This window comes from Leishmania major, chromosome 16 (assembly GCF_000002725.2).
Source record: "Leishmania major strain Friedlin complete genome, chromosome 16".
In the NCBI taxonomy this organism is placed as follows: domain Eukaryota; phylum Euglenozoa; class Kinetoplastea; order Trypanosomatida; family Trypanosomatidae; genus Leishmania; species Leishmania major.
In genome coordinates, this window is record NC_007257.2 from 577,501 (window position 1) to 590,000 (window position 12,500).

Genomic DNA, 12,500 nt, shown 5'->3' on the forward strand with positions numbered 1-12,500 from the left:
ATGAGAATGCTGATTCCGCCGTTGCTTCGGCTTTCGCATGCTGACACAGTGAGCTGTAGCCAAGGGACGAGAGGAGGGTCTGGGTGAGGGTGAGGGGGTCGTGCTCGACGCGGCGACAGCTGCCGCCGGCAGCGACGCCGTCCACTGTGGCGCGGCTAGCTTTTCCGGAGCTCGGGCCACCAGTCCCCACGTCATCTTCGAGCTCCGCGAAGATGATGATCATCGGCCGCGGTGGCGGCGGCGTTGACGGGTTCATCGTCACCGTGTTCTTCATGTGCGTGAGAGGGTCGGCGACGAGCGGCATCGCGGCGCTGGCGGCTTGGCCGGTGGGGCCCCTTGAGCTCGCGTGAGTGTTTCTCACGTAGGGCGGTGCGCATCTGTTATGCATGCCGCGTGGCGACGGGTACCCGTTTGTGCAGTTTTTTAAGGTGGAGCTGCCGCCGCCCAGCATGCGCAAAGGGCGCAGCGTTACCGGCACCGGCGTGTTCACGAGTGAGTTGAACATGACGCCGCTTGACAGTAATTAGCTCACGGCGATTGCTTAGCCCCGGAGAACGTCGCTGTGCTTACATGTCGTGTACATGTCTGGCGTATTCCGTTGATAGATATGTATGTTTATATACGTATACATATATACACATATATGTGCAGAAATGCTGTAAGCGACGTTACCTCTCTTGTGCCAGCCAAGCGAGGACACACGCACACACACACACACGCACACATGCACACACACGCACACATGCACACACACACATACACGCACGCTAAACAGACGCGCAGCCGACGAGGGAGGGAGGGGGTCGGCGGAGACGAAAGGCGCTAAGCAGCGACGGCACGAGCGAGGGGCGGCTGGGGTAGTGTGGCGGCGGCAGTGCCAACAACGAGGGAGGTCGATTTCACGTGCAGCAAAAGGCGACCCTTTACGTACAAGAGCCCAGGAAAGGGGAGGGAGCAGCAGCAGCAGCAGCGGAAGTGACGGTTCAGAGGAAGATGAATACAAAATACATATATATATATATATATGTGTGTGTGTAAGGTAAGGTAAGGTAAGGATTAATCCCCCCAAGAAAAAAAAACAATCAGCAATCCAATGCACGGAAGAAAAAGAGGGGGAGGAGAGAGAGAGAGAGCAGCAAAAAAAAAACGAAGACAGCACGGCGGTCAGAGAGGGAGGCAGGGAGGCAGGGCGCCTTGGCACGAATGCGTACGCATGCGTCGTTGCAGGTGTGAGTATTTCCTGCGGCGAAACAAAGGCCTCCTCTTCTCGATGTTTTCTCGCCCTCCCCACTGACAAGATATCGATCGTTGTGTGTGTGCGTGTGGGTGGGTGGATGGGCGCACATACCTCTAGATATGTAGATGCGTGCGCGCTTGCCCTCTTATACGCTGGCGTGTTTTGTCGTTACTGCAAGCACATGAAGGAAAGGAGTAGAGGGCGGGGGATGGTAGAGAAGAGCGGGTGCGGGAGGAGGGGAGAGCAAGGAGGCGCACAAAGCCGGCAGCCCCCCCCCCCCCCCCCATACGAGGGAGCTGCTCATGTGCACAGGGGCAGCAATACCACACGGCGGTTACAGCAGGAGACGGGGCCTCCGTGCCAGCGCCATGCCCACCCAGCAACGTCCGCTGCCCCGGTACAACAAAAAAACGAAGCACACGGCCACGAAGATGCAAGTGACGATGGCGGCATCGCACCTTTCGTTTTTTTCTTTCATACACGCCGCGCTGGCGGTGTGGGCCTTCCTCCGCTGCGTTGTTTGTCAGGGCTGTGTGTTGCACGCGATGGGCAGGGGGTGGGGTGTGTGGGAGGGAGGGTGGATACCGGTGACAGGTAGCCGCATCCTCCCCCCCCTTCAGCGCGAGCTGCCGCCTCGGCAGGGTATCCGACATCCGCAAGCAGACGCACACGCCAGCATACACAGGCACACCCTCCCTTTGCTTAACACGCTTTTCACTTAACCGAAATTAGTTCCCGGAGGCGCCGCGTGGTACCTTCCTTGGGTTAAGCTTTGCCGCACACACACACACGCACACAGCAACACGTGCACAGAAATCGAGAGAGCACACGCATGCATGCACGGACACCGGTGCTCGCTCTCCTCTCTAGCAACAAGAGACGGTGCAGGGGGAAAGGGTGGTGAGGGTGAGGGGGTGATGGCAATGCCTCAACACGCCTCATTGTCCTCACGCAGCCACTCCTCTTCAAAGCCGTGCAGCAGGGTGCTAATTACCGCTGCCGCGGACATACCGCGATCCCCTAGGCGGATGCTCGACACCTCGCCTGGCCGGGCATAGTCGACGGAGACGTCACCGCGTGACATACCACCAATGATGAAGGCGAACGGCTGGAACTGCCGCCGCTCGGCAGCCTTGCGCTGCGCCTTCGCGAACTCTTCGGTACCGGCTTCCGCTGTCGTTTCTTCTAGCGTCCCGCTCGTGCTCGAGGTGAGACGACGACGGGCAAGGCTGATCTTGCGGTCCGTGCGCTGCGCGTCGAGGACGTCGGCCGCGTACCCGCAGGAGGCGCAGAACGTGAAGGGGTCGATGAGATCGCCGTCCTTTTCTACACGGTACAGTCGGGTGCCGGCTGGGATGTGGTCCGTGATGGGGTTGCCGACCACTCGCAGCAGGGAGAGGTAGCCAGTGCTCGCGCGCACCTTGAGCTTGAAGAGCAGCGACACCATCATCTTCTCGAAAAGACGCACGTTGCGCGGCACGCGCAGACGCGGATCTACCGCGATGCACACTTGCTTCTTGGTTCGAAGGAACACCTCCAGCATGCCTGCCCGATTGAGTGGAGAGTCTTGCAGATGCAGCAAGCACTGGTGCACCACGTCAGGACGCCAATCTGCCGGGTCCTGATTGTGCCGCGCGTGGTAGGAGCGGTGACGGTCGCTCAGCAGCTCAAAACCTCGGTCCGTCTGGATTGTCTGCAGCGGGCAGTGCTCGAGAATGACGATGACGCGCTTCCACTGCTCCTTCTCTTCGGCACTGCGAGGCAGCCGCGCAGATTTCTGAGCGTACTCCATTTTCTCGAAGGGAGAGAGAAGGAGAAGGAGGGGGTGGTGGAGTGGAACGATGGTGGCGTGAGGCTACGTGCTCTGTGCGACGCAACCTCTTGTTTTCTTACTTAACTGGCAGTTGCCGGTTTCAACACGCAGCCCCAGTCCGTATGCGTGCGTGTGCGTGTCTGTGTATGTGATGGCACGAGTACGCAGTTGCCGAGAGTAGCGCGCGTGTGTTTTTTCGGGTACGCGGGATAGGCAGCAGCCCCCTCCCCCCCACCGATAGCAACGCTCACACACAAGAAGGCGAAATTGAAGCGGGAGGTAGAGAAGAGAAAACAACAGCAAAAAAAAGGGGTGGGGCGGGGAGGGGGTGAAGACATACCTGACATGCGCAGTCCCGAAATCGTTGGACGGAGTCTGCGCGTGTGAGGTGTGCCTAGTCATTCCAAGGGTGGGAGGAGGAAGGGATGCAGGGGAAGGGTTGCGTGGCAGATGCTGAGACACACGCGTTCACCCCTCCCTGCATGTCGAGCATCACCGCTCAGCGGGACGCCATTGCGCATGCGAGCCTGTTCCCCATCACCACCAGCGACACAACACCATCGTGGGGCGTCCGCCGAGGGCGGCGTGCGTGCGACGGACGACAGAAAGAGCGGCGCTTTCAATTTTTTTTTTTGGTCTGCCAACAGGCACGGCAGTGGCCTGCGAAGGAGCCGTGAAAGGAGAGAGCGGGCGATGGGCGGCGATGGGCACGCAAAGAGTCAGAAGAAGTGGTCGGGCAGGAGCGTCGGTGGGGTGGGCGGGGGTGCACACCGACGCTGAAAGCAGTAAAAAGATCCCACAAGCATCCCCACCATCACACACAACTGAAACAAGACATGGAGGGTTGCAGGGGGAGATTCACACACGCGCCAGCGCTTCCCCCGCCCCCTTCCCGCTCTCCGCACAACAACAACAACAACGTAAATGCATCAGTCCCGCAGACAGCCAAGCCACGCCACAAAAGGCCGAAGAAAGAGCGTGCGGGGGCACAGAGGCGGCAGTAAGCACGCTCTTCCCAACACGCGCCCCACTCCCCTTCCCCCCTCCACACACAAACGCACACAGATACAGATACGCCTATACAGCCACACGTACGCTAGCTTGACACACCGCAACAAGAGCCACCAGAAACGCGGATGTGTGTCGAGGTAACGGAGGTCGGAGGGAGAGAGCTGGTACGCAGCGCTAGTTGCGCTCCACCTGAAACGTTTCCCGCTCCCGCCCCTTGAAGTGAAGGATTATCTCGTTCTTGGAGTCGCCGCGCAGCCTGTCGCGTGAGAAGCGGGCTTCCGTCTGCAGCCCGACAAGGCTCAGCGCGCCAGTAATGACGCCACAGAGTAGGTTCGAATACCACAGGTACTCCCGCAGCGGTCCATCCGGCAGCTCCACGAATAGGGCGAGCGGGTTATCTTGGAAACTGATCGCAAACGTATCGGCTGCGTCCTTCACCTGTGCCACCTCCGCACTCACGCCGAGAAACATGCGGAGCCCAACAAGAGCGACGCCTTCTGCGGCCTGGCTAAAGGTGCGGCACGGAGCAGCGCCGCTGCGAACGCTGTACTCCTCGATCAGCCGAGCGCCGATTCGGTGGCCCATATTGTAGAGCTGCTGATTCACCTGCTCCACAGCGTCTTCCTGAGTGAGCTCCTCGACCATCTGCTGCACAAGAGCGCCGTATGTGAGGGCTAAGAACTCGGCGCTCATCTTCACGTTGTTGTCGAAGGCTGCATCGCCCAGCTGCGCGGCAGAGGTGGACGTGTGGGCAGATGACGACATGTCTGCCAGAGAATCTACAGGAATGAAGCACAATGACTATGCGCGCATGTGTGCACGCCGCCGCAACGATGGGCGGGGGCATAGGCGGAACAGGGCGAGCGAGGGGGAGGGGTGAGGGATCGAGAGCGGCGCCATGAAAGACACAATGTGAATGGGGCGGAGGGATTGGGGGTGCGTGTCTCTTGCACATCGCCTTTCACGCATCCCTTTGCCGCACGCACGCTCCGTGGGCTGATCAAACACCGGGACAACGAGGAGAGGGGGAGGGGGGGGGGCTGGCGTTGTGTGTTTCCACGCACCCACCTATCACTATCGCCGCACACCGCGGTGCGTGGCGCAGGGTAGTTGATCTAGACGTGTAGCGCGTAGAACCGGAATTCTCAAGCTGGAGTGGCCGCTGTGGCTCCTCCGCACTTTCCATTCACTGCCCGTACCATCCAGCCCCTCACCTCGGTGGCCTCCTTTGCAACAAGAGGTGGTAAGGGGTACCTAAGGGCCAGGTCAATAGTGGAGGCACAGGCGTCGAGGAGCACCACATCGCGGTGCATATCTTTCACATCGAAGAGGGGCCCAGACACACACACACACACACACACAGGAGGGCGCGAAAGATAAAACGGCTAAGGAAAGACGCCGTCGTGTGTACATCAATCAAGCGAACCGAAGGCACATGCAGGCACACGGGAGACTGTGTGGCGGTCACCGCACTCTTCCTCCGATTGTGAGCGACTGCTAGCAATGCATCGCCACGGTACCCTTCTCCAACCGCTCCTCTCGATGCGGGGAGACGAGGCAGCAACGACGCCCCCACTCACTTCTTCGCTCTACCCTTCTTCTTGCGCTTCCTGGTGTTCTTCTCGAGCTCCCGCTGTGTGTGCACCCGGGCAATGAAGGCGCGGTAGTAAGCCTGAATCACGCGCGCGTCGTGCTCCTGGTGCTCGCAAATCACTTTGGCATGCTCCTGTCGCTGCTCCGCCACCATAGCTTCCCACGCGTGCTCCTCACGCTCCTTGTGCAGCTTCTCCACCACCTCCTCCAGGGCGACAATGCGCTCCGTGTCCTCCTCGGCTTCTTGGTTGAACTGCCGCATCGCCGCCTCGAGCAGCGCGCTCTGAGCGTCGTACTCAGTGATGGTCCCGCTCACCGCCGCCTCGCGCTTCGTGCGGTTCGAGCGCAGTGTGTTGAGCTCATCCAGTGCCGTGGCCTGCGCCTGCTGCAGCCGGCGCGCCATCTCGTCTGCGTTCTTTCGGTGCACCTCGAGTTGCTGCCGCAGCGAACACCGGCGGTCCTCCTGCACCGTCTCCTGCATGCTCTGAAAAGCCTCTAGCTCGATATCGGCCGTGCGCTGCACGTACTGCAGTTCTTCCTCTAACGCTTCAATCTCGCGATCGAGGCCGGCCACCTCGCGTTGGCGGGCGGCCTTCATATCGAGGTAGCGTTGATTCAGCACCTGCACGTCCGCCGTGCCGGCCTGGTCTCGGTTCACAGCGTCGTGGAGAAGCTGGTAGCGATGTATGTCCTCGTTGACGGTCGACTGGTTGCGTTGACGGATGAGGCGGTGCAGCGTGACGACGAGCCCACGCAGGTGGTCCAGGTTCTCATCGATCATGCCACAGCTGTATGCTCGCGACAGCGCCCTCGAGTCTGACGCTGCTACGGAGGGGTCGGGCTGCTGCGACGCGGCTGTGGAAGAGAGGTGCGGCATGTACAGGTGTTTCACATGGTACTTCATAATGTCGCCGTACCCGCCGTCGCGCAGTGTGTCGATGAGAGCGCGAGTGCTTAAGTGGTGCGCCTGAAGGTCTGCCTCGTCCACAGAGCCAGTCGTGTGGGCTCCCGCCAGTAGGTCGCGTTCGAGCTGCGCGTAGTCGCTGACCTGCAGCACCGCCTCGTTGTCGTCGTTGGCGGTCAGGTCGCCGTAGTGGCCGGCGGCGTAGACAAAGCAGGCAGCCTTGACTGCCCGCTGACGCTCCTCTTCATATTCTGGGGTGAGGGAGGAGGAAGAGGACGAGATGGGCAGATCGGAAGCAGCGCCGTCGCCGTGCCGACCGGTGTTGGCCCACGAGCTGCAGCAGCTGCTGCTACGACCGCTGCTAGACCGCGACGAGAGCGCCGACATACGCAGCCCTGCTACAGTGGGAGTGCCTCGAATGACGTCGTGCTTTGCTCCTGCCTCCTTTGTCTTGCGGGCGACGTGCTCCTCATAGCGATGCAGGTACATGTTTGTGTCTCGTAGAGTCGCCGCCACGACAGATTCATCACGCACCCATGAGGAGAACTCATCAGGCAAGAAGGTCAGGATCTGGAGCTCCTCAGCGAGGTCCGCTAAGACGTTCTCCACCTTCGCGGCCTCCTGCCGCGTCATGGGATCCATCTCCATCTCGCTCGTGAACGGGAGGTAAGGGGAGGGGGAGCGGCAGCGGCAGCCGAGAGCAATGTAGGGGTGGGAAGAGGGTGCACTTTCTGCTAAAGCGTACTGGAAATGGTGTGTGCGACTGCGTGTGGGGCAGTGCAGCAGCGCATGAGGGAGGGAGGGAGGGAAGAGAGGAGAGGCAAAGGGGAGTGGTCGGCGCCGCTGTGTGTGTGATGAAGCAAAGACGCGCATGCGCTCCGGTGAATGCCGGTTAGGGGGTGTGGGGGTTGGGAGATCGGAAGTACCGCGGGGCGGAGGGGCGAGAGCCGCGTACCGCTGTTGTCCCTAGTCAGATGGGGGCTGCCCTTCTGATGCACTGCACACTATGATCAAGTCCCGGGCTCTGTGAAAGGGGCGGACGCGGAAGGAGGGCGGAGGGGAGAGGTGCAGCGTGGCGTAGGGCGGGGAGAGAAACAGGAAGGCGCGCAACGCAGCCCTTGCCATGCGCTCTCTCGAGCGGGTGCCCGGCGCCCGTTAACCACCGTCTTGCCTCTCTGCCGCCGCCGTCACCTGCTTCGGCACCCTTCACTGTCCTGTGTAGTGCTCTCCCCCAAGAAACCGCGACAATCATACAAGTCTTTTCCCTTGCTCTCCCTTTTCCGGTTGCGTTGAAGGCATTGCATGCACCCGATTATCATCATGCGTCACACACACACACACACACACTCACACACACACACATATAATAGTATGCGGCACGGGCGTAAGCTACTAATAATTAGAAAACAGCGTGAAAAAACAACAATAGCCAACGGAAAAACGAGACGCCAAGCGCACAGCACGAGTTGACCGTAAATAGCCGCCACGGAGAACAGAAAGGAGCGAGGCAAGCGGAGAGATGTCAGCCCTGAACTTTGAGGCGCCCTCCGATTTCTTGCTTGCGGCCGCTCATTTCGCTCGCTTCCCTCGCCGCCTCCTCTCCTACTGCGCTACCCTGCACATTCGTGTCTGTGTTCTGCCTTGTGGCCGCTGCCGCTGCCGTTGCGTGGCTTTATGCGGGCTGATCTGTATTCTAACGAAAAAGGACGATACAAAGGAAAACACAGAGACGATCATGTGAGCGACGACTGGCCGCGAAGGCAGCCACCGCCAACGTCGCGCGCGGGCGCTTCCCACCACCTCCCCCCTTTTTCAGCCCCTCTCTCTTCCCCATCCCCTCCCTCCTTCCCCCCATACGCACACGGGCCACGGGTCCATCGTAAAAGGCGGGGTAGGAGTGGGGGTGGGGCTCCTCGACCTCTCCCACGCACACAGACACAAAGAAAAGGAGGCGGGGGGGGGGAGGAGGAGGGGAACGCGACATCAAAATGGTGAACTGATGAAGCTGCAAACACACACACACACACACGTGTATATATATATATATATATATACGCATGCGACACCGGAGCTGGAGTGGTGGGCGCGCACACCAGCAACCGCGCATACGCGTGCACACAGAGCAAGTCTCTTCTCTAATGGAGGGGGGGAATTAGAAAGTCGAAACGGAAATCGAGCGTGCGAGAAGTTGCACGCGAAGAAAGGGCTCACTCCATGGAGGAAAGCATAAAAACAAGTGATGGCCTCGTGGTGTCTGCGAAGGTGAGGGGAGGGTGGAGTGGTGATGGGGGTTAAGGGGCGAGGTTAGGTGAAGCGCAAGTGGATGAAGGACAGAGGCGCAGAGGAAAGGGCACCACAGCACACACGCACGTGTGTACATCGCCCCGGGGACGGAGACAGACAATGAAGACAGAAGAAAAGTGAAGCGGGGGAGAATAGAGAAGAAAGGAAGACGGAAGGAAGACGCGACAACCCTTAAAGGAAAATAAAAGCGAGAGCGGCGTGTGCAGGCGCATGCCTGCGTCGCGATCGCTAGAAGGTACAAAGGGCGGAGGAGAGAGAGGGGGGAGGGGTGGGGAGGGAGGACGCGTGTGTGCATTCTCTGTGTTGATGTGAATTTTTTTTTTTTACTTGAATACTTTGGGGTAAAAGGAGGGCCAGGGGTGCGGCACACACAAACACACACACGTACGTACGTACGTACTCCCTAAGAAGAGGTGGTGCAGCAAGTCGCACGCCATCTAACGGAGAAAGAGAGCAATGATATTTTCCGGCATCTAGAGACGCGAAAAGAGAACGCACTGGCCTTAGGGCAACGAGGAGGCGGATGCGTCATCCCTCTCTGCAACTAGTAAGTCGCCTCACCTACCGCGGCAACGTCCTTCTTCGACATCTCGAGCGAACCCATGTCGCTATAGCTGAGGATCGTGATCACCTCGGGGAGAATGTCGGCGGTGGGGCTCTTGGCGGCCTTCGCCTTTCGCACCACGTCCGCCGCATCCTCCTTGGGCCACAGCACGCCCTTGTAGGCGTTCGCCGGCAGCTCGGGAACCTCCGGCTTGGCAGCCAGGTAGGCCTCCGCCAGGGCGTTCGGGTCTGGGCCGCTGCGGGTGTGCGCCCACGCGACGATGTTGCCCTTTCCATCCTTCACGACAATGACCTTCTTGTCGGCGGGCGTCTTGGTAGCAAAGGACACGTCGACAATGCTGGCGCGGTGCGGCTCCTGCCTCAGCATGGCTGAGACGTTAAAGGAGGAGCAGACGCACTGCTTCCACCAGTACGGCACTGCACCGCCGTCCGTTTCCGCTGTCTTCGACTTGTTGTACCGCGCATCTCCTCTGAGAGCCTTCTGCAGCTGCTTCTCCTCCATCATGAGCGCCCCGAGAAGCGCGCAGTCGCTTGCCGGGTCCTGCAGCTGGGCCATGACGGCCGACACAACGTTCAACTTCGGATGCAGCGACACGAGCGTCTTCAGTTTTTCCTTGATCTCCGTCTCCGTCTGCTTCGCCATCGCAGCCACGTCGTTCTTCTGCTGCGCCATCTCTTCTTTGTGCTGCCTCTTCTGCTCCTCCATCCTCTCCTTATATGCCTTCGTGCACTCCTGCTCCCTGCGCTTCGTCTCCACCTCCTTGCGCTTGTGGCAGATCTGAAGAAACTCGAACGCCTCCTGCTGCACAATCAGCTCGTAGGCTGCCTGCGCCTGCAGCGCCGCCTGGTCCATCAGCTGGGCAGTGGGCAACAACTTGAACATCAGGGCCTCCTCACGGCGGCGAATAACGTCCTTCAGGTACTTGGATACGTCGGACGGGTATGCAGTGTAGTCCGGCGCCGCCGTGATTAAGCGCGGCATGAATGCCTTCGAGCCAACGCTGCTGCCGGTGCGGCGAATGCTCCCCGACATGAACGTCGCACGCGGCATCGACGCGGACGGGGTTGGGGATACAGTGGCGGCAGGCCGAGCCACAGGCACCGACAGCGGAAGAGCGGCGCCTGCAGCGGACGGGGCCGGGGTGGCAGCGCTGGCAGTGCTTAACCGCGCCGCAGCTCCGCTAGCGCGTGCCTGGGAAGCAGAGGTACCGCCGGTGGAGCTGGCTGCACGCAGCTGGGCTTGCAAGCCGCTCAGGTGCAGATTAGGCACCGTCACCGTCGACTGCAGTGCGCCGTTGCCGTTAATCGACGCCGTGCGTGGCTTCGCGGCGTCGATCGAGTTGGTCTGGCTGGGAACGCGCGATCCGTTCTTCGACAGAACGATGCCGTTGCGTGGCCCCTCAGCCGCGGTCAGGTCGTCGTGCACGATGCTCTCATGTCTGGTGGATGTGGGTGCAGCGGCGCCGTTGCGGGTATTGTCCTCGCTGTAGGTGGGCGAGCTGGTCGGTGAGTTGACCTCACTGTCGATCATGATGCCGGGGCTCTGCTCACGAGACATGGCGGCACCGGGATGAGAGAATCGGGAAGCAGGCGTAAACAGAGAGAGAGAGAGAGACGTCGAGACACGTGCGTTCGGCGACTATGAGATGTCCTGGCGCACGCGGAGCAACAAAACACGGTCTGCTCGTGTGCAGAAGTTTTTTATTTTTTTTTGAGAAGCGGGTGGGTGCGTGTAGGAGATGGGGGCGAGGGTGAAATGAGGCAACGACGAGATAAAATACAAAAGATAGCGTCGACGAGCACAATGAGGACCGCAGGGGAGCGGGAGGGGGAGAGAGGGGGAGGGGGGAGGGAGAGAGGGGCACCTGGCGACCGACCAAAACGTACGAGGCCTCGGTAGTGCGTTTCTGTGGGAAAGATCAACGGGATGAAGCGAGCAAAACAAAATGGACAGTGGCGACCATACAGGAAAGAGCTGGTGCGCGCTCGAGTGCCGCCGAACACAAAAGTGTCGTGGGTTCGAGTAGGCGGTAGACAGAGTGGGTGGGTGGGAGAGAGGGTAACAAAACACGAGCAACTCAAGACAAATAAGGAGAGAGGGAGAGGCGCCTGTGTGAGCTCTAGTGGGAGAGGGAGGGGGAGAGAGAGAGATGGACGGAGAACGTGCTGTGTATGTGTGCGTGTGAGGTGGAGGGAAGGGTGCAAAGGAGGAGAAAGGTGCAGCGGTGAACAGCAGTGGCGTGCGGCGTCAGCACCCCCGCCCCCATCCCCATCTTAGGCACACGCACCGGAGGGTGCGGGAGGTGGCTCAACAAAGGGGAAGGAGGCGGCCCTTTCAGACTGACGGAGTGAAGGGAGCGATGAGAGAAGCGGAGAGTGTGAGGCGGCGATGGCAACGGCCCTCCTGCCTCAGCGGCAGACGTGGGCAGCTTGCTCCTTCCGCTCTCTCTTCGCCCCCGCGCTCTTCCATGGACAGCCATCGCTAGTCCATGACTGTAAACAGATGCACGTGCCGCCCTCATCTCCGCTCATAGACATCACAAGTGGAGGGGAACGGGGCGAGCGAGAATGAGCAGTGCATTTCGACGCTGCCTCCTTCACTTCCGTGGTTGCCCCCCTTCATTGTGTTATGCTTGCTTGTGTCGTTGCTTCTCTCTCTCTCTCGTGTGTGTGTGTGTGTGTCACAGACGCCGCTCAGGGCGAGCCGACATGGAAAAGAAGAGGCCGGGAGAGCTGCTGCATCGTCCGCCTCTGACACCCGACACCTCAGGAGCTTGTCTTGCAATCGACCTCTTTCCTTCCCTCCCCCTACTCGCGCACGCACACCGGCGCGTGCACGCGACTGGGACAACAACCCGCAGCGGTGTCATGAAGCAAAAGCCAGAGTGGGGGAGGGAGGGAGAGGGACAGTGAGAGAAGCGGAGAGCCGGCGGCGGCGGCGGCGACGACGGCGAGAGGGGGGAGGGGGGCAGCCGCCGGCGACATAATACAAAAAAGAGAACTATACATATATGTATATATATATATCCGTTTGTGTGCGCGTAGTACATGCCACACAAGAAGGGGCGGGGGGA

The 12,500-nt window shown here is 60.1% G+C and overlaps 4 protein-coding genes and 1 pseudogene across 4 annotated transcripts, besides 1 other annotated feature; all 5 read right to left on the reverse strand.

The window, feature by feature from the left end:
• LMJF_16_1385 overlaps positions 1-544 on the reverse strand; it is a 2,813-nt pseudogene extending 2,269 nt beyond the window's left edge.
• Positions 1-544: part of a sequence feature that runs on past the window's edge.
• Positions 545-2,165: 1,621 nt separating this feature from the next.
• LMJF_16_1390 (conserved hypothetical protein) lies at positions 2,166-3,029 on the reverse strand (the record flags this gene model as incomplete). Its single annotated transcript, XM_001682169.1, has 1 exon — positions 2,166-3,029. One exon carries the CDS (start codon positions 3,027-3,029, stop codon positions 2,166-2,168), a length of 864 nt encoding a protein of 287 aa, XP_001682221.1.
• A 1,206-nt stretch (positions 3,030-4,235) lies between these two features.
• LMJF_16_1400 (trafficking protein particle complex subunit-like protein) lies at positions 4,236-4,826 on the reverse strand (the record flags this gene model as incomplete). Its single annotated transcript, XM_001682170.1, has 1 exon — positions 4,236-4,826. One exon carries the CDS (start codon positions 4,824-4,826, stop codon positions 4,236-4,238), a length of 591 nt encoding a protein of 196 aa, XP_001682222.1.
• Positions 4,827-5,637: 811 nt separating this feature from the next.
• On the reverse strand, positions 5,638-7,206 carry LMJF_16_1410 (conserved hypothetical protein; the record flags this gene model as incomplete). Its single annotated transcript, XM_001682171.1, has 1 exon — positions 5,638-7,206. One exon carries the CDS (start codon positions 7,204-7,206, stop codon positions 5,638-5,640), a length of 1,569 nt encoding a protein of 522 aa, XP_001682223.1.
• A 2,200-nt stretch (positions 7,207-9,406) lies between these two features.
• Positions 9,407-10,477, reverse strand: LMJF_16_1420 (conserved hypothetical protein; the record flags this gene model as incomplete). The annotated part of the gene is made up of 1 exon (XM_001682172.1): positions 9,407-10,477. One exon carries the CDS (start codon positions 10,475-10,477, stop codon positions 9,407-9,409), a length of 1,071 nt encoding a protein of 356 aa, XP_001682224.1.
• Between the last annotated feature and the right edge of the window lie 2,023 nt (positions 10,478-12,500).